Genomic DNA, 23161 nt, shown 5'->3' on the forward strand with positions numbered 1-23161 from the left:
AAACCATTTATTTGAATTTTAATTCTTACTTTAGTTAGGACAAAAGAAAAGTGTTAAGGTTTTTTTTAATGTTACTAAAAGGTCCCAACTTTAGTTCAATAACTGAAAACCCACAGGAGCTGGACCTGATATCTTACCTGGAGTTGTCATACTCCCAATTATGGGCATTCGGTAAAGGTTACTGTGGTAAAACTGGTCTCATGCTACCAAAGATAAGGTTAGAAAGCTTTTGGCAGAATATGAGAGAGATTATCAAGTGGGTGAAGATGAGTCCCAGGAAGATCGTTAAACAGGAGAGGAGGATACTGAGGAGGTGATAGAGGCCCCTGCCTCCGAAGAACAAGCTCCTTCGGAGGAGGAACTTATCCTAGAAAAATTGGCCAGGAGGTTGGCTTTAGAAGCTCAACTCCTTGACTTACAGAAACAGAGAAAAGAGATGGGCCTTGGACCCATCTCTGGTGGCAGCAATATCATAAATAGGGAGAGAGAGGAATCTTTTGACTCTAAAATCCCCAAGGGGATTGTCCCCAAATATACAGATGGTGATGACATCCCCAAGTGGTTTACAGCTTTCAAGAGAGCTTTCATCAGTAGAAAGCTAGCCAAGAAGCACTGGGGCACTCTCTCGAGGGAACTGTTCTCAGGTAAATGCAGGGATAGACTCCTGACATTGAATAAGACAGATGCTGAGTCTTATAATCTCAGAGTGGTACCCTGATTGAGGGCTTTGGGATCACCGGCGAAAAAAATAGAATCAAATTCAGGGAGACTCGAAAAACCCAGAGTCTGTCTTGGGTTGATGTTGTATACTTTTCAGTGAAGATACTAGATGGCTGTTTGAAAGGTAACAATGTGCATGACTATGAGGGGCTTTACAATTTAATAGTGAAGGAGCAACTGTTGAGTAATTGTTATCAATAGGAATTACATCAGTTCCTGGTAGACCGAGGTCCACTTTCTCCTCAAGAGTTGGGGAAGAAGGGAGACCCCTGGGTCAAAAGAAGGGTGACCAAAACTACCACTGGTGGAGGTTGTCCAAAAGAAAGAGGCCAAAAAAATCCCCCAAGGAAAGATGGTGACCAAAAAGATAAACAAAATGAGTCTTCTAAAGGCCCTCAAAAACCTGTTCAAGAGGGTAGGCCCAGAAGTGCTTCACAGTCTAAAGGTGGGTACCAGGGTAAAATCTGTGATCCCAAAAAGGCTTAATGTTATCACTGTCAGGCACCAAACTAGAGATCTTAGCTGTAAAAACAAAAAGAATGCTTCTAATACACCTGCAGTAAATGCATTGGTAAATCTCCAGATGAGATCACAGGTGTGCCCTGACTACGTCAGAGAGCCTGCTGAGGCAACTCTAATCACAGAGAGTGGAGTGGATGTGACTAACCTGGCTGTCTTGCCCAGAAAACTGAAAAAATACAGACAACAGCCAGATATTAATACAGTTACAGATACAGTTGAAGCTCTGCGAGACACTGGTACCAGTGTCACCATGGTGACTGAGCAACTGGTGTCCTCAGACCAGTACTTGCTCGGAAAGACGTACACAGTTCTCAATGCGGACAATCTGGGGATGGTACTTCCAATGGCTGTTAGTAGTATAGCATGCTACCAGGTCTCCTGAGGCTATGCCCCTTAGAGCTACCACTGCCCCTGCAATAGCTAGGCTCTCTTTGGTATTTTACCAGGGTTGGCTCTACTATGCCATGGTGGTATCAGACAGAGGTACACATTGTATGTCTGCTTACCCAAAGCACATGTGGGCTGAATGTGGAGTGACCTACAGGTTCGCTACCCCATTTCATCCTCAGACCAATGGGCTTGTTGAACGGTTCAACAAGACATTCAAAAGTATGATTGCTGGACTCCTTCAGAAACTCATAAGGCGCTGGAATGTCTCACTGCCATGCCTGTTTTTTGTCTACAGATAAGTGCCACAGAAGGAAGTAGGGTTATTCCCCTTTGAACGTCTGTTTGGTCATCCTGCAAGGGGACCGTAGCGTCTTATGTAGGACGTATGGGAGAAGCCTCTCAAAGAGCCTATGCAGGATATTGTGGACCATGTGCTTGGCCTTCATTCCAGAATAAATGAGTACATGAAAAAGCAAACAAAATCCTTCTGGCCCACCAAGAGCTCCAGAAGCTCTGGTATGATCAAAAGGCTGCCATGGTGGAGTTCCAACCAGGGCAGAAGTGGTGGGTTTTGGAGCCTGTGGCTTCTAGGGTCCCCCAGGACAAATGTGCTGGGTCCTATCCTGTCCTTGAAAGAAAAAGGAGGCCACCTACCTGGTGGACCTTGGCACTTGCAGGAACCCCAAGAGGGTCATTCCTGTAAACCGCCTTCAACGCTATCATGACAGGGCTGATGTGAACATGCTGATGGTCACAGATGAGGATCAGGAAGCAGAGACTGAACCCCTCCCTGATCTCCTCTCAAACAACCCTAAAGATGGATCAGTTGATGGAGTGGTCTTGCAGATTGATTGCAGGCAAGTCCCAAAGCAGTTTGCTGTGCATCGTCTCCTTGACCCCTCATCAGAATAACTGGAGTATACATGATGTGGACACTAGTGACAGCCAACTTGTGAAAAATAAAATCTACAGGCAGTCTTATCATATCAAGCAGAGCATTAAAGCTGAAGTAAGCAAGATGCTGGAATCGGGAGTCATTTAGCCACCTGAGAGCCCATGGGCCAGCCCAGTTGTTTTAGTCCCCAAACCTCACACCCAGGGTGGAAAGACAGAGATGAGGTTTTGTGTGAGCTATAGGGGCATCAATGCTGTGACCAAAACTGATGCACATCCAAATTCTAGGACTGATAAATTAATTGACAGGTTAGGAGCAGCCAAATTGCTCAGTACTTTTGATTGCACATCATAGTGCGGACAGATTGAATTGACCCCTGGATCAAAATCTGCATTCTCGAACCTAGATGGGTGCTATCAGTTTACTGTTATGCCCTTTGGATTAAAGAATGCCCCTGCCACCTTCCAAAGGCTGGTGAACAAAGTCCTTGCTGGGCTGAAATCCTTTAGGGCAACTTTTTTGACGATCTTGCTGTAAGGTTCTTGAGGCTCTAAGAAGTACAGGCTTCACTAACAAGGCAAGCAAGTGCTAGATAGAGCAGGGCGCAGATGAGTACTTGGCCCACCTTGTAGGTGAGCCCACCTTGTAGGTGGAGGTCAAGATGAGCCCTTGAAACCTAAGATCCTGACAGTTCTGGACTGCATTGCTCCTACTACCCAGATCCAAGTCAGGGCATTCCCTGGCTTGCCTGCATACTACAGGAGGTCTGTGCAGAGATATGGGTCCATTGTGGCCCCCCCTCACAGAACTGACCTCCAAAAAGATGCCCAAAAAGGTTAACTAGACAGTGAGCTGTCAAAAGGCTTTTGACATCCTGAAAGAAGCAATTATCTCAGGACCCATTCTCAAAGCTCCACATTATACCAAGAAGTTCATAGTGCAGACAAATACAGATCCTCTAACATGGTATAGGAGTAGTCCAATCCCAGACCAATGATGATGGCCATAAACAATCTGTTGCTTTCATTAGCAGAAGGTTACTCCCCTGAGAGTAGCGTTGGAGTGCCATTGATGATGATGATGATGATGATGAAGACAGATTTATAAAGCACAAAGATGCTCCAGGGAGTGTCCCAGCGCTAGTCTATCAGCAAGTAAAAGATTACATAGTGAAAAGCCAAGTTTTTAGCCCTTTCCTAAAAACAAGTTTAGACCTTTCTTGCCTCAGGTGCAGCGGTAGAGAATTCCATGCAGACGGCCCTAAAAAGGAAAAAAAGCATCTGTCAATCCTTGCCATCCTCACTCTCGACACTCTAGCAAAAGCCAGATGCGAGGACCGGAGCTCCTGAGAGGAATGTAAAAATAATACGGGAGGCCAGGTAACGTGGAGAAATATTCTGCAAAGCACGAAACATCAAAACTTGTATGTTAAACAAAATTCCTTTCCTACTTGTAACCAGTGCAAGGAGGAAAGATGCCTAGAAATCCTAGTGCTCCTCTGCAAATTCTCTAAAAGTCGTGCCGCAGCGTTTTGCACCATTTTAGGTCTGTGAAAGGCGCTCTCCGGCAGACCGAGATATAACGCATTAGAATAATTCAAGTGAGATGGTATCAAAGCCTGAATAACCGTTTTCTGGACCTGAAAGGACAGAAAGAACAAAAACTTTTTCAAAGCCTGCAGGATACCAAATCACAGCACTGATCTAGGGTTGGAAAGGTAAGAAATTGGTAAACTTGACTCCCAAATTCTTGGCTGTCCCAGTGAAAGACGCAGGCAGAACAGAGCCATCTGGCCAACATGCTGGCAAGCTGCTAGGTGCCGTCGTGCCAAAATAGAGTATTTCAGTTTTATTGGTATCACACATCAGTTGTTTCTGATGCACCCAGACAAAAACTGCAGTTAGGCACGATTTAATAGAGTCGAAAACCAGCTCCTCCCCATCATTAAAGGAGAATAGATTCTGAGTTTCATCTGCGTATGATATAATCTTGGGACCAAACGACACAACTACCCAAGCAAGCGGGTTAAGATAGACATTAAACAAAGTTGGGCTGAGGGCAGAGTCCTGCGGGACCCCTAATGAAATTTCCCTATTGCCAGAGGCAAACGGAGGAAGCCATACCTCCTGTTCTCGATTGTCTAAGAAGGAGGCTAGAATTTCCACTCCAGTCCCATAAAGGCTATCCAGCAAAAAGGAGTGGGCAACCGTATCCAAGGCGGCTGACAGATCTAACACAATTAACACATCCAAAGTGCCTTTGATTTGTTCTGCCACCTCGAGTTGTGCTGTCTCAGTATATAAATTCCTCCTAAACCCAGATTGACTAGAATGAAGGAGATTGTTAGTCTCCAGATAACAGGAGAATTGCCTGTTGACTTATTCTCCAAGATCTTAGAGACTGCCTGCAGCAGGAAAATGGGCCTGTAATTACTAGGCAAATTAGGGTCGGCCTAGGGCTTCTTTAACAACGAAATAATATTTGCCTGTTTCCAATCTATAGGGACTATTGCAGAGGTCAAAGACTCATTCAGAAGCCTATTTACCCATGGATTAATTACCTCTGCTGCCATGAGTAGTGCACTGGTGGGGCAAGTATCAGTCGGTGAACCTGACTTAAGACTTAGGATGGCTGCTAATGACTCCTCAAGAGAGATGGGTTCAAAAGAAGAGAGAGAGCACCCTACCTCTTTGGTCGCTTCCCCAAGAGGGGAGAGGCCTCTAAGTTCCTGCACAGAGCATGCAGGAGTTAGTTGGATTTTCACAATTTTCTCCTGAAAATGATAGCTACCTTATTACACCATTCGAAAGAGTGGACCTTCACTAGTGCAGGCCGTTGGGGACATAAAGCTGTTCACTATCTTGAATACTTCACGTGTGTTATTGCCTACCTCTTCAATCTTTCTGTCAGAGTATTCCTTTTTAGCAATCTTAAGCAAGGCATGATATTTCCTCAATGCCATCTAGTGCAACTCCTTCTCTTTCAGGTTATAACCTTTGTGCCTCCCTCTTTTAGCCTTTTTGCAGCATTTTTTTTCTTCCATCAGTGCTTAGTGAACCAGGAAGACGAGTGCCTACTTCTCTCAAGTTTCCTGATGTTAATAGGAGCCAGTTAATTAACTGAATCACAAATTCAGCTATCCATCCTGCTGATATCTGTCCCAATGTTACCTGTGAACTTGGGCGTAGTCATACTAAGGGAGGTCAAGAGCTCATCTTTTTAGGTCTCGCCTGACCCAGCGCATGCGCTGGTCTGGCGAGACTTATTGAGAGGGCTCCAAAAAGTGCTACCGGGCCAGCCTAGAGCTACAGTGCATGTGTGCGGGCGCGCGCGCTGCGCTTTACCGCGATTACTTTCACTTTCGAGGCCGCTCGGCCGCTTTGCATAGCCAATAGGTCTCGCTTTTCGGACCTTATAAGTATTTAGTTATGCAACTGCTGCATGGCTAAACACTTATAAGGTCCCAAAGGCGAGACCTATTGGCTATGCCAGTGCTTGTTGTATTTTGTTGTAATGCCTAAATGACAAAGCTACCCAAGTTGAAGTTATCAGAGTAGCCTTGAGAAAAAGGGCTGGCCAACTGAATCTTATCAAGTAGTGGTCCATGTAGCCATGTAGGAAGCTGGCTCTGTATATACTACACTAAAGTAAGGTATAGTGTGCACAGAGGCCAGGGATTCCCCAGAGGTATAGCAGAGACTAGATTAGGTAAGTACTAACAGCTCTCTTTGTGGTAGTGTGGGTGAGCAGTTAGGCTTATCTAGAGAGTGTGTTAAGCATTTATTGTGTTCACTCACTCAAGACTGATAGCACACACACAGAGAATGAATCCAGACCAGTCCGGTAAGTATGAAAGAAGGTATACTTAAGTTTTATTTTTAGAACCAAGCAGGTCTTGGCAGAGGTAAGTAAAATATACTCTCAAATGCATGACAACAAGAGAGTGCAGTTGTGGTTGAATTTGCAATTGTTACAGGTTTGTATTGGCTTTCGAAACAGTTTGAATTACACAGTAATTACTTTTGAAATACTTTTAGATCACTTTTGGATTACATCGACTACTCGGGGTGGTATGCCTAGATGCCACACCGGGGATCTCACAATACAAGGTAAGTAAGACTTTTTATGATTTACAGTGTAGTTACTTTTTCTCCATACAGAACATCAGCTCAACACTTAGAATGTTTTAGGAACAAAAACAAATAAGATTGGTTCCTATGGGAGAAAAAAGGTTTTCAGTTTCACAGGTAAGTAAACGTCTTATGAGTGAGAGTTTTGGGGGCTAGGACCAAGGTTCCCCAAGGTCTAAGTAGGCACTCAAATTGCGCCACCAGTGGCACTCCACCGGCCGGGTACAGATTGCAGGGGCCCACCTTTAGCCAATGGGGCTAAGGAAGCCTTCAGTCAGCGACTGCTTACGAGCAGGCCACTCTGGTGTGGGAGCAAAGCTCCTGGGATTGAGGTCAGCACTGCAGGGGCCAGCAATCAGCACAGGAGCTTCAACACCAGCGGCACAGGGGCATTTGGGTGCAGTGTGCCAAGAAGATGTCGGGGACCCTGTAGATTCCAATGGAGACCTCAGGTTCGGCAAAGAGGCTGCAGGCTTTGGCAGGGAGACTTCTTGAAGGCGATCACCGGTTGGAGAGGTAAGTTGGATTCTTGGGGGAGGCCTGGACACCATCAGTTGGGCCACCCAAGGCTGTGGGGCTGTGGGTGCAGGGGTGTCTCTTGGGGTCTGGTCTTCTTACCAGCTCCGGTTGCATCCAGGGGGACCCTTCAGGTTGAGGCAGCAGGCATTGTCTTGAAGCTTGAGGGAGGTCGGGGATCACCAGAACCCAGGTCAGGAACACTGGGGACACCTCCTCGAGGTGTTGAGCCACTCGAACTCGGGCCTTGGGCGTCAGGTGCAGAGTGGTGCAGAACTGCGGATTCGCCTTGGTTTGGGTTCTGTTTTGGAGTCTTTGTTGGGCAAATCTGTTGCTCACGGAAGACAGAGGCTGTAAGGTAAGTGCAGGGTAAGTCTTCCGGGCACTGGGGGGGGGGGGGGGTTGCTAGACATGCCGGTTTCTTTGCTGTAAGCAGGTTGAAGTCGGGACATGCCAACCTCCAGTGGGAGGGGGGCATGAGCCTCTTCCTGATCGGTTGGGTCCCCTCATCTCCAAGATAGAGGGGACTGAGATGTGTGCTTAACCTCACCTTGACCAACTCAGGGGTAGGGCTGGCATAGGTGGACACACCTCTCCTCGTAGCTCGGTTTTCCCACGGATTCTCCCGCCCAAAGTGGGGGTCAGAACTGGTGGGAGTCAGTTGCTGGGGTCAGCAAAAGGCAGGAACAGCATCCAAAGGCGGCAGGCCTTTGAAGCTTCTGCTTTCGTGGACCTAACCCATCCTGGGGGCGATGGCATGGCACCTCTGCCCAGGATGGGCTTTGTTTCTGGACCCAGGGAGTGGAGGCTCTATCCAGAGGTCTGTTGGTGGCAAATGGTGGGCAGCCATTCAGGAACCACACCTGGGCTGGTCGCTTTTCAGGGGGCAACTCTAAGATGCCCTCTGTGTGCATTTTACATTAAAACCCACACTGGTATCAGTGTGGGTTTACTGGGCTAAGAAGATTGTTACCAAACTTCCCAGGTTTTAGTAAAGCCATTATGAAGCTGTGGAGTTCGTAATGACCAACTCCCAGACCATACACTCTTAATGGCTTTATTACACTTACAATGCCTAAGAATGGACTTAAACACTGTAGGGGTACAGCGCCCATGCCACTGTACCATCACCTGGAGCTAGTGCACTGTGCTAGGCCCCAGGTAGTGATACCCATACCTTTTACAAGGGGCTTACCTGTGGCCAGAGATGTCCCAATTGTGGGTACCGAGGTATAGCTTTGGTAAAGAACACAGGCCTTGGGAACCTGATTGGCAGGGACCCAGAGCACACCAAGTCAAAAGTTCATCTTATGTCAGGCAAAAATGGGCACTTTCCTATCATCCGTCCAAGAAAGGGGATCGCATGTCTGCCTCTTATGACTGGAGAACACCAGATCGATTAAATAACCCGCTACATGGATAGGCTTGGTAATAAATTGAGTCAAGTTAAGGGAGAAGGAAATCTCCATTAAACATATTGAATCTTTATCAGTGGCGCAATCCCAACAGATTTTTGAGGTGCTAAGGCAAGCCAAAAACGTAAAGCTTCAGCACCTTCCAGTTCCTTGAGCTCAAAGACTGAAAAGTTATAGTTTTGCTTCAAAGTAATGACAATACCTCCACCCCTCTCGCAAGGGCAGTTCAAACAGTGAATTGCTGCTGTTTGTTCCTTGAAGACGCTGAGACCATACTTGTTTGGTTCTCACTTCCTTGTTCAAACTGACCACAGGCCTCTCAGATGGCTCATGCAATAGAAAGATGAAAACTCCAAACTGTTAAGGAGGTCATATCTCTACAGGGAATGGACTTTACTGTGGAACAAAGACCTGGGACTGACCATGACAATGCAGATGACCTTTCCAGGCTTTTCCACTTAGATGATGAAGACTCTCTAGGGAAAGGTTAGTCTCATCCTCTTTTGTTTAGGGGGGTCATGTGAGATAGTGCCTCTTTTGACATGGTTAGCCCCCAGTTTTTGCCTGGAACGTGATGTGATTTTGAATGAAAGTGCACTGGGTCCCTCATGTCACAGTTCCCAGTGCCAGATTTCTTTCCTAAAACTGTACAATGATTGGCACAACTTCAGCAACCCCTGTAAGTCCCAAGTAAATGGTACCCCTGGTACTTATGGAATTGGAACTGAAGAGAGTCCACAAGGGCTGCAGCACCAATTGTGCCACCCTAGGGAATGGCTGCATGTCTTGATGCAGAGAAAACTGAAGAGTTGACATGGCTCACATACCTGTGTGCCATGCCCATAGACACTGCATGGGGTGTAGGTAAGTCACCCCTACTGTAGGCCTGACAGCCCTGAGGCAGGATGCAATATATCCTATGTGTGGACATATCTGCTTGAGCAGATGTGATCCTACAATATCTAAGTCCATTCATTGATATTGTAAGTGCACAGGGAAGCCATAGATTGTACATGGGCTGGACACCCGCTATTACGTGTTCCTCAGCACCATGATGGTTTTAATGTACCCAGGGATGTTCTGTACCAAATATCTTGTCTTAATAAATCCACCCTGATGGCAGTGTTGGATTTATGAATAAATGCACAGAGGGGACACCTTAGAATATGGTTACTCACAAACATTTCCAAGAGGCCAATAAGTTTGGTCTTTGATGTGACCGAGGGCCACATTTATGCCAACGGGGTGATGGTTGGGCGGGGGAGCTGGCGTTAAGGTGGGTATAGGGGAGCGAAGCTTAATTGCACAATGTGAAAGCAGAAAATCTGGGATTAATCCTGGTTTCCCCACTTTATCAAATTGTGTGATCCTAGGCAGTTATTTTATTTCACTGTCCCTCCTATTTCTTCATTACCACAAATAAGAGGACCTAAAAATAAATGACTTAAGGATGTGTACTGTACAAAACCTTCTCCTGTGTTTGATTTTATCAACTATAATGTAGTCTATTTAAAATAGGAACCCAGGTCACCAAAAGAGTGCACATAACAACTGATTTGCCTCTTTAGTTCTCCATTGGCATTATTGTCAGGGTGGAGGGAATAATTAATGTTTATAAATTCATTTATGAAAACTATCACTTTTAAAATCATACTTCTCAATGCATTGATATAATCTGATAAACTCAGGTGAAAAGGTTCTGCATCTTCATTAAATACACTTTTTGAATTTTGAAGAGACTATCATATTTTTACTCTTGCTGCAAGATGTCTTTAAAAATGAAGACGTTCTTAGAGTTGAGCAGGGAAGGACTCCCTAGTTACATTCAGTGCTTAATTTGTAAAATATTAAGTTGTAGGGCTCTGACCAGGAAGCCACTGCAGCTTGCACCACCCATCGCCCTTGTCATCGCTGTCAAAACAATTACTAACCATCTCTCTCACATGGAAATGCGACAGTTCAGATTATTCCAGGTCCCTGAAGCTAAAGGAATGGCTGGGGAGGCAGTTATTAACAATTTTATTGTGTATTGTAGTCCTATACTAACGTTGTTCTGCTCATCTCTAAATTAGATGAGCAGCGCCACCATGTGGTGGACTGCTCTAAGTATGGTGTTGAGAATTAGGTGCCGGTGCCGAGCACCGGAAACCAATTAAGTGCTGGTGCTGAGCACCGGAAAGCACCGGCTCAAATTAAGCACTGGCTACATTCTTTCTTTAACACAAATTAACATTTAAATAAATGCCTGTTTATTTATCATTTTTTTTATTGTTAGGGCTGAGACAAGTAAACAGCAGCCCAGAACTGCTGTTGACCAGGGGGCTGCCTGTTAAGGTCAGAATGGCAGCATGTGGCCCCCTGGCTGTACTTTGAGTATCAGTGCCTAAGAGGGTTCCCTGAAAACCTACCAAACACTGGAGTGGTCTCTGACTAGTCTTAGCCAGCCTGCTACATGTTTCTGACCTCATGGGTGAGAGCCTGAGCTCTCAGAGGTCAGAACCAAAACCTGCTCTGGGCGGGCGTGCTTCATACCTCCTCCAGACCGGAATGGCATTCCAAGGCAGGAAGCTTCAAAAGTGATACCACCTTTGAAATGCAACCCAGCATCTCTAGATAGTGGAGGGTGCCAACCTCCACATTAGTTGGGAGAACAGGTGGGAAAATTAGTTTGATTAGGAGGTGGGTCTACATTCAGCCAGCACCACCCCTGAGGTAGGACAGGTGATGTGAACCCCACTTTTCAGTTTCCTCCATCTTGTTTCAGAGGGAATTAGCCTATTAGTGTAAGGGTTGTGTCCACTCTCCAAAGGAAGTCATCACAAAGAGGGTGTAGACACTGACTACTAACCGTTTCCCCCTATAATGCCTCTAAATTTGGTATTTAGGTGGCACCCTGGACCCTGAACTTTAGTTTCAATGGACCTAAGAAGAAATGAACAAAGAAGAGCTGCTGACCCGAGAACAGAGTACTTGCTGGAGAATTTTGACGCGAAACCCTGCCTGTTGTTTCCAAGGACTCAGCCATTGTAGTGTGATGTCTCATCCTGCTGCTCTGATGCCTCCAAGAATCCCAGAGCACCCCAGCTCTTCGCCAATCACCAGAGAACTCCCTAGGACTAGAGGAACTACTCCCCTGCTGCCCACAGTCACCAATCCTGCAGAGTCTGGTTTATCAACTTGCTGCGACTCTGTTGCAGTACCCAAGCAATAAGAGGTGCACCCACTCCAGAGGGTCAGATTTGTTTCCCCACCAAGTGAGAGGACTCAAGGACCTTCCAGGGACGTGCTGTAGCAATAACCTAGGTACCGGACTACCTGCAACCGATACTGAGACGAAGTGTCCAATCCGGACTCCAACTGCCCAGGAAGCAAGCACCCATCGAGGGACATCGAGACCCTTTAGACCCACTTCGTGAGTGGCCCAGCTGTCCAGAAACCGTCCTTGCAAGCTGCTTGCCCCTGACCGTGAAGACCATCTTGACGCACAAAGCCCAGCTGGCCTATCTGCTCTGCGCCCAGCCCGGATACCTACGAATCAGTTGTGCTCCTGTGGTCTTGAGGCCCTTGAGACCTTATCCCTAATTTAGGGTCCCCTGGACTTATCCTGTAAGTCCCATTGAGCAGCCTACTTGAGGTGGCCCCGTTCTTTGTAGTGCACCATCTACCAACGACCTCAGCAAACTGCTTCCAGCCGAATCTGGGATACTCCCGATGATCCACTGGTGGAACATTGGACCTTGGCCTGCTGCTACCCTAAACTCCGAAGGTAAACCAACTGTACGATTTTACATGCATTTCTTAATTTTCTCAAATTAGGTATCATTGTGCGTAATTGCGCACAACTATGAATTATTTTCCGAACTTTGAAAATTCATAACTTAAAAAGTACTGACCTGTCAATGAAGTTCTTGGTCTTAAAAATTATATAAAAATCTGTGTTATTTTGGGAAATTGGTCTTGGATTTATTCTTGAGTGTGTGTCTCATTTATTGCCTCTGTGACTACAACAAATGCTTAGCACTACCCTCTGATAAGCCTAACTGCTCACCCACACTACTACAAATAGAGCACTAGTACTATCTACTTTTGCCTCTGTATTCCAATCTGGGTTTCCTTAGACTCTCTGCACAGTGTACTTTGTTTTAGTACACTATAATGAGAGCCAGCTTCCTATGCATTGCAGAAACGTGCAGGCCTCAAAACAGCAGGGCAAGCCTCAAGCGGCAGTGCCGTTATCTGAGGAACAAAGCTGACCTCAAGCATCAGGGCAGTCCTCAGGAGTACAAGACAGTCCTTATTTAGTCTTTTACAGGTCCCTTGGTACTAAAGAGTTGGTCTTAGTATCCACTATTTATACCTGGTGCCAGGTTTGAAATGTGAGAAACTTGTGGAGCTTTCCCCCACAGATGGTTGTGGAATTTCCTTCATCTCTGCCCCCGGCTCCAAAGGATCTGGGATGACAATAGCCCGGTGTCAAGTTCTTTATGAGTGTGCTAAGGTAGCTCCTTTGAAACATAAATGGGGCAGGGAACAGCTCCGCTTCTCCCATCCTGGCAGGATGGCTCTATCCCATCTATATCCAGATCCTGTTGTTCACTATCTGGGCCCAGTACACATTCCTGATGATGGACCAATTAACAGACCCAGGCAGCTGGAAACCCCTAGAAGGCCTTAGAAAGTTTATAGCAGGAAAATGCCAACTTTGTGAAAGTGTCATGTTTAAAATTGTAATCTAAAATCTGACATTACCATTAAAGAAGATCTTAAATTGCAATTCATTGGAGGCCAAACAGGACATTTTTACCTGCTCCCAATCAAAGGTTAACACTGACTAAATGTAAAAAGGCAACTCAGTGAAATCTTATGGGAGAAGTACGCCTCACAGCAATGAAAAACAAATTTGAGTTATTCGGCACCAGGACATGTAAAAGTTAAAAGTATGTGCCCAACTTTTTAAATAGAATACACCTTGCCCTATGGGCTGTTTAGGGCCTTCCTTAGTGCTGGCTTATATGTATTAAAAAGGGAGAGTGAGGTCAAGCAAATAGGTTTATTTTGTGAGGTCGAATTGGCAGCTTAAAACTGCACTGCAGGCTGCAATGGCAGGCCTGATACATGTTTTAAAAGGCTACTTTAGTGGATGGCACAACAAGTGCTACAGACCGAGTAGTAGTGTTTAATTATACAGTCCCTGGATAGATGTACTACCACTTAAATAGGGAATTTAAAGTAAATTAGATGTGCCAGTTGAGTTTAATCCAATTTTAACATGTTTTACGGAGTGAGCACAAGCACTTTAGCACTGGTTAGCAGTGGTAAAGTGCACAGAGTCCTAAAAGCCAACTAAAACGGGGTCAGAAAACAGGAAGGGTGAAGCCTAAATGTTTGAGGATGGCCCTGCAGAGAGGGCCATGTCCCAAAAACATTATCAAGTCTATATTAGGTTTATGGACCGAAATAGGGGATTGAAAAATTCTTGTTTTGAGAAGTAAAAGTAGTTTTCAGAAAATGAGAGAAAAGTAATAAAGTACATATAGAGTGTTATAGTGATGACTTTACAAGCAGATGGAAGATGTTGTTCTCTGAAACATGATCCTAGTTATTTACGCAAATCACCCATGAATTTCTTTGGAAGTGAATGTTTATACCCGTTGTAATCTCCTATGTCATAGGGAGGCTAAGAGGAGTCATTCTCGATTATGGTAACGTTGTGTTAAATTAACACAAGGTTACTGTTAACAGATAATAATGAGAAAGATCTTTATCTCTTGATTGTAGTGCTTTCTTGCTGTGTTAGCTGGCTTTACAGTCATTTGTCTCTGATGTGGTAGGCGATAGGTGTCTGTTTCTTGATGGTGGTCCCTGAATTGTTAGCCGGTGGTAGAGTAGCATCTGTCGCTGAACGTTGTTGCTTGTTTTGATCCCTCTTTTTGTCTGCCTTATTTCTCAGGTGCGCACAATGCGGATGCATCTGTTCACAGCTTTGCAGTTGGTGTGCCTCGCTGTTCTCTGGGCCGTGATGTCGACAGTGGCGTCTCTGGCCTTCCCCTTTATTCTCATCCTGACCGTGCCACTCCGGATGTTTGTGCTGACCAGGATCTTCGCGGACCGGGAGATGAAATGTGTAAGTTTGTGCCTGCTGCATGTGCCAGCTCATCAGAGGCCGCGTGGCCACAATTCGGCAGCATCTGTCTGTCAGATTCGACTTGCGCCCGTTTGCAACATGCCGGGTTTGTGGAACACGTGGCATGTTGCCCAAGCTGTAGCGTAGCTTGTCAAATTTATTTCTGTCATGCTTTCTGATGACCCTTTCGTCCATATTCTTTCTGTTGTTGCTTCACAAAATGTGTGTTTTTGTGTGTTATTCAATACAATGGGGTTATGGTCCCGATTCACAGTCGTAAAATAAGACGAAAGTCTAACTTTACGAGTTTCGGTATTCATAAAGGCCATTTACTTCTCGTAAATGCCCTTTGTGAATACCGAAAGACGTAAAGTTCAACTTTTGGTATTCACAAAGGGTATTTACAAGTACTAAATGCCCTTTGTGAATACTGAAAGTCATAAAGTTCAACTTTTGGTATTCACAAAGGGTATTTACGAGTACTAAATACCCTTTGTGAATACCAAAAGTCGTAAAGTTAGATTTTCATCCAGTGGCGTAGCGAAACTTGAGGGGGCCCCCCTGCAAGGTATGTTGAGGGGCCCCCTCCAGACTCAATCGGGAGCTCTTCAGCCAGAGTACTATGCTGAGGGGGGCACCTGGAGCTTGGGGGTTGCGGGGGCCTGTGTTACACCACTGCAAATACCCCCAGAGACCAACAAACACTATCACACAATGACTAAACCCACTATCAATCACCCGAAGTTAAGATACCCTACCAGCTACCCAGAGAGCACCAAACAATATCACATAATGACTAAACCCACCATCAAACACCCAAAGGTAAAACATGCTACCAGCTACCCAGAGACCAACAAACATTGTCACACAATTACTAAACCTACCATCAAACACACCCAGAGATAACCTACAAACACTATCACAGTAATATATGTTACCAGCTACCCAGAGACCAACAAACACTATCCCACAATGACTAAACCCACCATCAAACACCCAAAGGTAATTTACGCAACCAGCGACTCAGAGACCAACAAACACTATCACACAATGACTAAACCCACCATCAAACACCCAAAGTTAACATATGCTACCAGATACCCCGAGAGCAACAAACATTATCACACAATGACTAAGCCCACGATCAAACACCCCTAGTTATACACGCTACCAGCTACCCAGAGACCAACAAACACTATCACACAATGACTAAACCCACCATCAAACACCCAAAGGTAATACGCTACCAGCGACTCAGAGACCAACAAACACTATCACAGAATGACTAAATACACCATCAAATACCAAAAGTTAACATACGCTACCATCTACCCAGAGACCAATAAACACTAAAGCACAATGACATCAAGAGTTTAGCCATTGATATCAGAAATCAGCAGTAATGTCCGACATCCAAATTGCAAGGTGTTCTACAAGGCACTCAGTCAATAATACATACGGTCATACACTTAGACATGACTGAGACTATCAAACACAAACAAGCCAACTCAACGCCTACCACCAGACGCATAGACAGCAGTGGATACTATCAGAAAATGGGAGACTAAGACACACACTGTAGAGTAAAAACAGATCAATAAGGAGATCAACAAACAGTATTAGACAATGCAAAAAATAACAGACATATTTAGAGACAAAGATCAAATTAGACACAGACCACTAGAAACTATCAGACAGTCGGAGGTTAACATTCAGCAAAAAGTCAAAAGACAAGCATTGAGGCACCCTTGGCATCCATCAAACACACACACTGAAAAACACAGCACTCAGGCAGCAAGGACCTAGCAGACACAATCAAGTTCAAAGAGACCCAAACACACCATTAGACACTCTGAAAACAAGGCACACTTTCAGTTACCCAGAGACGAATCAATACTAACAAACACCCATTGGAAAACAGACACTGACAGAAACCCAGAGACGAACCAACACTGTCAACTAACCATAGACAAACAGACACTGTCAGACACCCAGAGACGAACCAACACTGTCAACTAAACATAGACAAACAGACACTGTCAGACACCCAGAGACGAACCAACACTGTCAACTAACCATAGACAAACAGACACTGTAATTTAGTCAGAGAGAAACTGTCGCTATCAAATACCCTTTGACAAACAGACGCTGTCAGAAACCCAGAGATGAACCGTCACTATCATATGCCCATAAACAAAAAGACACTGTCAGACACCCAGAGACGAACCAACACTGTCAACTAACCATAGACAAACAGACACTGTCAGACACCCAGAGACGAACCAACACTGTCAACTAAACATAGACAAACAGACACTGTCAGACACCCAGAGACGAACCAACACTGTCAACTAACCATAGACAAACAGACACTGTAATTTAGTCAGAGAGAAACTGTCGCTATCAAATACCCTTTGACAAACAGACGCTGTCAGAAACCCAGAGATGAACCGTCACTATCATATGCCCATAAACAAAAAGACACTGTCAGACACCCAGAGACGAACCAACACTGTCAACTAACCATAGACAAACAGACACTGTAAATTACTCAGAGATAACCATCACTATCTAATACACATAGACAAACAGACGCTGTCAGACACAGAGATGAATCGTCACTATCAAATTCACATAGACAGACACTGTGAGACACCCAGAGATAAACAGTCAATGTCAAATCGTCATAGACAAACATACACTGTCAGACACCCAGAGATAAACCGTCACTAATAACTACCCATAGACAAACAGACACTGTCAGCCATCCAGAGATGAACCATCACCTCAAATACCCATAGACAGACACGGTCAGACACCCAGAGATGGTCTGTTATTATCAACTACCCATAACTGAACAAGACACTGTCAGGCACTCAAAGATAAACCGTCACTACCAAATACCCATAGACAGACACTGTGAGACACCCAGAGATGAACTGTCACTATCAACTACCAGTAAACAAACAGACGTTGTCAGACACCCATGGATGAGCCAACACTATCAAAAGCCTCAAATATTGTGCAGAAGAGGGTTGATGATTTGGGGATAGTGGAGGAGAAGGGAAAGGGTGGATGGTGGTGTGTAGAATGGTTGGTAGACCAGAGGGTTGACATAGGTCCCTGTAGCTCCTTCGGTGCAGAGAGGGGGGGGGGGGCTTCAAGGGCCCCATTCAGCCCAAAGCCGATGTGTGTTTGTGAGACTTTGGTGACTTGAGTCCCTTATCACATCTAGGAGGGGAGGGCGTCATTCTGCATTGTGCCCCTGGGGCAGAGATGAGTGCAGATGCTAGGTGTTGAGGGACAGATGTCAGGGGCTTGAACCAGGGCTCTGTGAAGAAGAAACTGTGAAAAGGACCAACAGAGGCCCTTGGCTGCTTGTCTGCAGCAGGGGGGGCTTTAGGAACGGCAGAACGTCAGGTGTCGTTTGCTTCTTCTGACCAGCTGCTGATAATTACTTAAACCCTGTTTACTTTTGCTGACTCCAAGGGAAGGCCTCTTGTGACTTGACCCCGGTGACGCTAGTGACGCTCTTGCTGGTGGACAGGAGAGGATGAAGGGAGAGGCGGCAGCACACTCGTGTATGGAAACATCTGCTTCACTTACAGTGCAAAACATTTCAAAACGAAACAGCAACATTGAAAGAAGTGGTGTGAGGGAGAGGAGGTGGAAGAGTTAGGTGGAGGAAGCAGCGGGCAGAGGATGACGTTTGGGTTGGGGAGGGCAGAGGAAGAAGAGTGAGTGACCCGGGGACTGAGGGAGAGGGCAAGGCGTCCCTCACAGCTCACTCACCGTCTCCTCTTCTGCCTTGAGGCCCGGGTGTCCCTCGCAGCTCACTCGCATTCTCTGGGGCTCTGCTCGGTAACTGGTGATGTCCGCAGAGTGAGACCCAAAGAGGCCTGCACAGAGCATCCCTCGGCTCTGAGGATCCGAAGGGTGAGAGTCCACTCCGGTGATTGCGGCACACCTGTCCTCAGAGCAGGGGTCTATGTGGCTCAGGGGTCCTCAGTTGTCCCTTGACCCCTCACCCCACTTTCTGGAATGGGTAGAGCTCTCTGGTGTAGCAGGCCCGGGTGTGCGCAGCAGTTGCACGCCATTTAATTAATGAAGAAGTGAGGGGGCCCCTGGACTGCGGGGGATGCGGGGGCCTGTGTTACGCCCCTGGATTAAAAAGCCCCCCTCTCAGTCGTTTAGCAAACTGTTAACACAGCCAGAAAAAAGGAATTCTATTTACCATTATAGCGAACTCCGCTGAATAGTGCCCTGCGTTTTAGCAAACTGCTGATTGCAAAGTCTGCTGAATCGTGGTGCACTGCTTTACAGCACAAATGGCGCTGGAGTTAGAGTTCTGTCTCGAAAAAACACGTACATGATTTGCTTTGCAGAATGTTTGTGGAATTAGAGTGAACTTTGAGAGTATTTCTCAAGCTACCGAGTTATGTGTAGAAAACACATTAATATGTGAGGAGAACTTGATTTTGGAAACAGAACAGTATTGCAAACACTGCATATGGTTATTCCTAATTTTCTTGAAAACACGCAACAAACATATGAATAACAGTTTACATAAACACGTTTAATGGAACCCTCGTACTTTTCCTATAGCAAGTCAAATATAATTTAACTAAATGTACTGTGCTAGTGAGAATGCCAAAATGTTGTTAAACCTTCCGCTGGGATTAATATGTAAACGGAAAAGCCATTTAATTAATGATGAAGTGAGGGGGCCCCTGGAGCGCGCGCCCCCCCCCCCCCCCCCCCCGCCTGTGTGACGCCCCTGCTTTCGTCTCAGGTTACTTTTTTTAATCGGGCCCAATGTTTTTAATGTCGAACTTTCAGGTTTTTGGCCATCTTTGCCGTAATTTCTATACTTGATTTTTTTTTTTTTACTGCAAGCCTTTCTCTCACACACACACACACACACACTCATGCATATACCTACTTTGCTACTATAGTATGCCCTTCGACCTGTAGCGCCATCTTCTAGAGGCACTACCTTGAACAAGGCAGCTCTGCCCATAATTGACATGGGTACGAGGGTACAGCCCAGGTGTCATTTAAGGTCCTCCAGATGTAGTTATATCGTGCACCCAGCATGGCAGTCATCCAAGCTGATGAAAAGCCACTGGCTTCAGGGTTAAGTCTAGATGCCCAGGTCTCTCTGTACCTTGTAACAGTGTTGATTTTGACCTGAAGATATGAGAATACCTAAAGATGTCAAGAATGCTTGCAATTCCAGATTAAACGGGGCTGCTCAAATAGAAGCAAGCAGTTCGCAAGTAGAAACAGACAGTCTTTCAACCCACGGGGCCCGTCGGAATCCCCTCACTTGAGCACCCGCTCGGACCATTTGGTAATCAGCTCATTTGCCGCACGAAAAACAGAGGCAGTGAGGTACGCTCCCTGCCTGTTACCAATTTATAAAAATAACATGTATCTTTATATATGTATAGGCATCAGAATCAATACGATCAGGTAAGGTAAATTAGGCAAGAGAAATACTTTTGCATTTAAACAGTCGACAGTGCATTTTTCAGAAGCTGCAATGTTATCCTATGGGAGCAAAAACAATGACGGCATTCAGGTACAGTACAGCGAGTTACAAGACCAGTCTCTCCATGACTAAAGGTGAGTATTGGGCCAGGTCCAAGGCAGCATCCGGAGGTCACCTCCAGCAGCATTAGGGCGGCCGGGAGCAGTGGTTCAATACAGCATTGGGTCCCCAATGTTAGTCAATGCTGCAGATTTTTGATTGGGAAGCCAGTCGACCTGAACCAACAGGAGGGTTCAAGTCTTGTGATGCTAGCGGACGTGGGGGCACCAGTGATTCTCTCTTCTTAGAGCCAAGGTGTCCGGGTGCAGAGGGTCTTTGAGGTGTTGGTTTTCTTCGTCCGGGAGCACTCGCAGTTGAAGAGGGTCAGCAAGCAGTGGCTGCAGGTGACGTTGGGGAGTTCACGAGGGGTGATCCCAAGGTGGACTCTGTCTCTTTAGGGCTTCGGGAACAAGCTGATATTGTTTGCCCATTTCAGCTCAGGCTGGGGACTTGGGTGCAATGGTGCTTGGAGGTGTCGTATTTTGGCGGCTCCAAACTCCTCATGGTTCTTTTTTGGGTGCCTGCAGTATGCAGGGGAGCAGTTCCAATGCTCTTCAGGAGTTCTTGAGTCTTTATTGAAAGCAGGCCATCCTCCCAGCCTTTGGAGGCACAACAGCTGCAGGACGAGACGTCTTTGGCGCAGGTTCAACGTTGAACAGCATGGATACCGGCAGGGCTGGTGCCAAGTTAGTTGCTCTTCAGTCTTCTGCTTCCGCAGCTCTTCAGTGCCCTTCTTCTTTGTAGTGCTACGCAAACAAATGATAGACGGAATGCTGAATAAATCATACATTCACCCCCAGTCAAGGGATCTGGGTTTGATCCATTGTTCTTTTTCTCACCATGCCACCCGAGTTTAGACCCAGCCATATGCAATTCAGTCTTGACCCTGTGCTTCATGGGAATAGTCCAGACCGAACTGCCTAGCCAGGTCCTCCCTGGACCGGAAACAAGCATCCTGGGACTGGTTTCTGGGTATTTTCATTCATCAGCCAGTCTAGCTTGAATCCAGTGGCACAGTGAGCAAGGGACCCGCGTCTGGGCATACCCATCCCACTTAGGGTGAAAAGTGCTATGCAAACAAATGATGGACGGAATGCTGAATAAATCATACATTCACCCCCAGTCAAGAGATCTGGGTTAAATCCATCGTTCTTTTGCTCACCATGCCACCTCAGTTTAGACCCAGCCATATGCAAATCAGTCTTGACCCTGTGCCTCATGGGAACAGTCCAGACCGAACTGCCAATACAGGTCCTCCCTCGACCGGAAACAAGCATCCTGGGGCCGGTTTCTGGGTATTACCCTTCATCAGCCAGGCTAGCTTGAATCCAGTGGCACAGTGAGCAAGGGACCAATGTCTGGCCATACCCATACCACATAGGGTGAAAAGTGCAAACTGGAATGGCATGGTGAGCAAAAAAATGATGGATTTAGGCCCAGATCTCTGTACTGGGTTGAATGTACGACATTGATCTGCATTCTGTCCATCAATTGTTGTTTTTGCACTTCTTCTTTGTAGGTCATCAGGATCCAATTTTCTATTGCCAGTAACTCCCTTGAATACTGGGCTTTAGGGGAGTGTAGGGTAGAAGCCAATGGGCTACCTACCCCCGGGGTCACTATGCCCCCATATGACCACTGCCTGTGGAAAGTGAGCATAACCCTGTCCCAGAGTTCCGAAGTTCGCCATCATCAACATGGCTAACTCTGAAAGGTCGTCTCCACTTCAGGTAGCCCACCTTAGGGGTGGTACTGGCCGAGGGTGGACACGCCTATCTGACTAGCTAATTTTCCAGCCTGTCCAGATGCCAAAGGGCTCTGGACAAACAGGGTCGGCTTCCTCCCGTGTGATAGAAGCCAGATTTGTAGACCAAAGGCGATGGGTTCTTTGAAGCTCCCCTGCGTTGGAATGCTAATCTGCAGGTCATCCTGTGCGAGGGGATGACAGCATCCTCTGCCTGAGCAGGTAGGATTTTCGGCCTCCTGAGAACAAAGGCCCTCAGCCTTTGGGGTCAGAAACTTGTTTCTGGTGGCAGGCTGGCGAAAACCAGTCAGGCAGCACACAAGTAGCTGGTAGGTTTTCAGGGGGCACTGCTAAGGGGCTCTCTGTGAACATGTATTAATGTATCCAACAGTGGCATCAGTGTGGGTTTGTTAATGCGAGATATTTAATACCAAACGTTCCCATTTTTTAAATTGAATCCATCATGTAGCTGGGGAACTCATTTTTACCGGTGTCCAGCACATGTATTCAAATAGGCTCCCCTGTTCACTTGTACTGACAGCAATAGAGCTGAGCAGCACTGGGGCATGTCTGCTTGCGTCGATATGTCCTCACATATAGTATAGTGCACTCTGCCCCTAGAGCTGTAAGGCATGCCGTAGGGGTGACTTACTTATCCTGCATGCAGTGTCGGTGGCATGGTACAAAGGGACGTGGGCCATGTTTTGTTTTAATTTTTGTCTGCAAGTCTGTATGTATTTGGTGAAGGGTCCTTTAGGGTGGCACAATTCGTGCCGCAGTCCTTAAGGTCCCTCTTTAGCTTAGGGGTACCTTTTGCTAGGGACTTACAAGGAATACCAAATGTATTGCCAATTTGGGAAACAATTGTACAGTTTTGGGAAAGAGATCTGGTACTGGGGATCTGTTTAACAATCAATCAATCAGTCATAGCATTTGTAAAGCGCACTACCTACCCGTGAGGGTCTCAAAGCGCTAAGGGGACGAGAGGAGTGCTGCTATTGTTCGAAGAGCCAGGTCTTGAGGAGTCTTCTGAAGGTCAGTAGGTCTTGGGTCTGCCGTAGGCGGATGGGGAGGGTGTTCCATGTGTTGGCGGCGAGGTGGGAGAATGATCT

General features: G+C 46.2%; 1 protein-coding gene across 11 annotated transcripts in view; it reads left to right on the forward strand.

Annotated features, from left to right (window-relative positions):
* LOC146789947 (anion exchange protein 2-like) overlaps positions 1-23161 on the forward strand; it is a 2390686-nt gene that overhangs the window by 2307676 nt on the left and 59849 nt on the right. For all 11 annotated transcript variants that reach the window (XM_085628246.1, XM_085628245.1, XM_085628249.1 and 8 more), the window contains one exon: positions 14539-14712. In XM_085628246.1, coding sequence (XP_085484372.1) covers positions 14539-14712 — 174 coding nt within the window. The remainder of the gene's footprint in view (positions 1-14538; positions 14713-23161) is intronic.

Source organism: Triturus cristatus, chromosome 10 (genome assembly GCF_964204655.1).
Source record: "Triturus cristatus chromosome 10, aTriCri1.1, whole genome shotgun sequence".
Classification (NCBI taxonomy): Eukaryota; Metazoa; Chordata; class Amphibia; order Caudata; family Salamandridae; genus Triturus; species Triturus cristatus.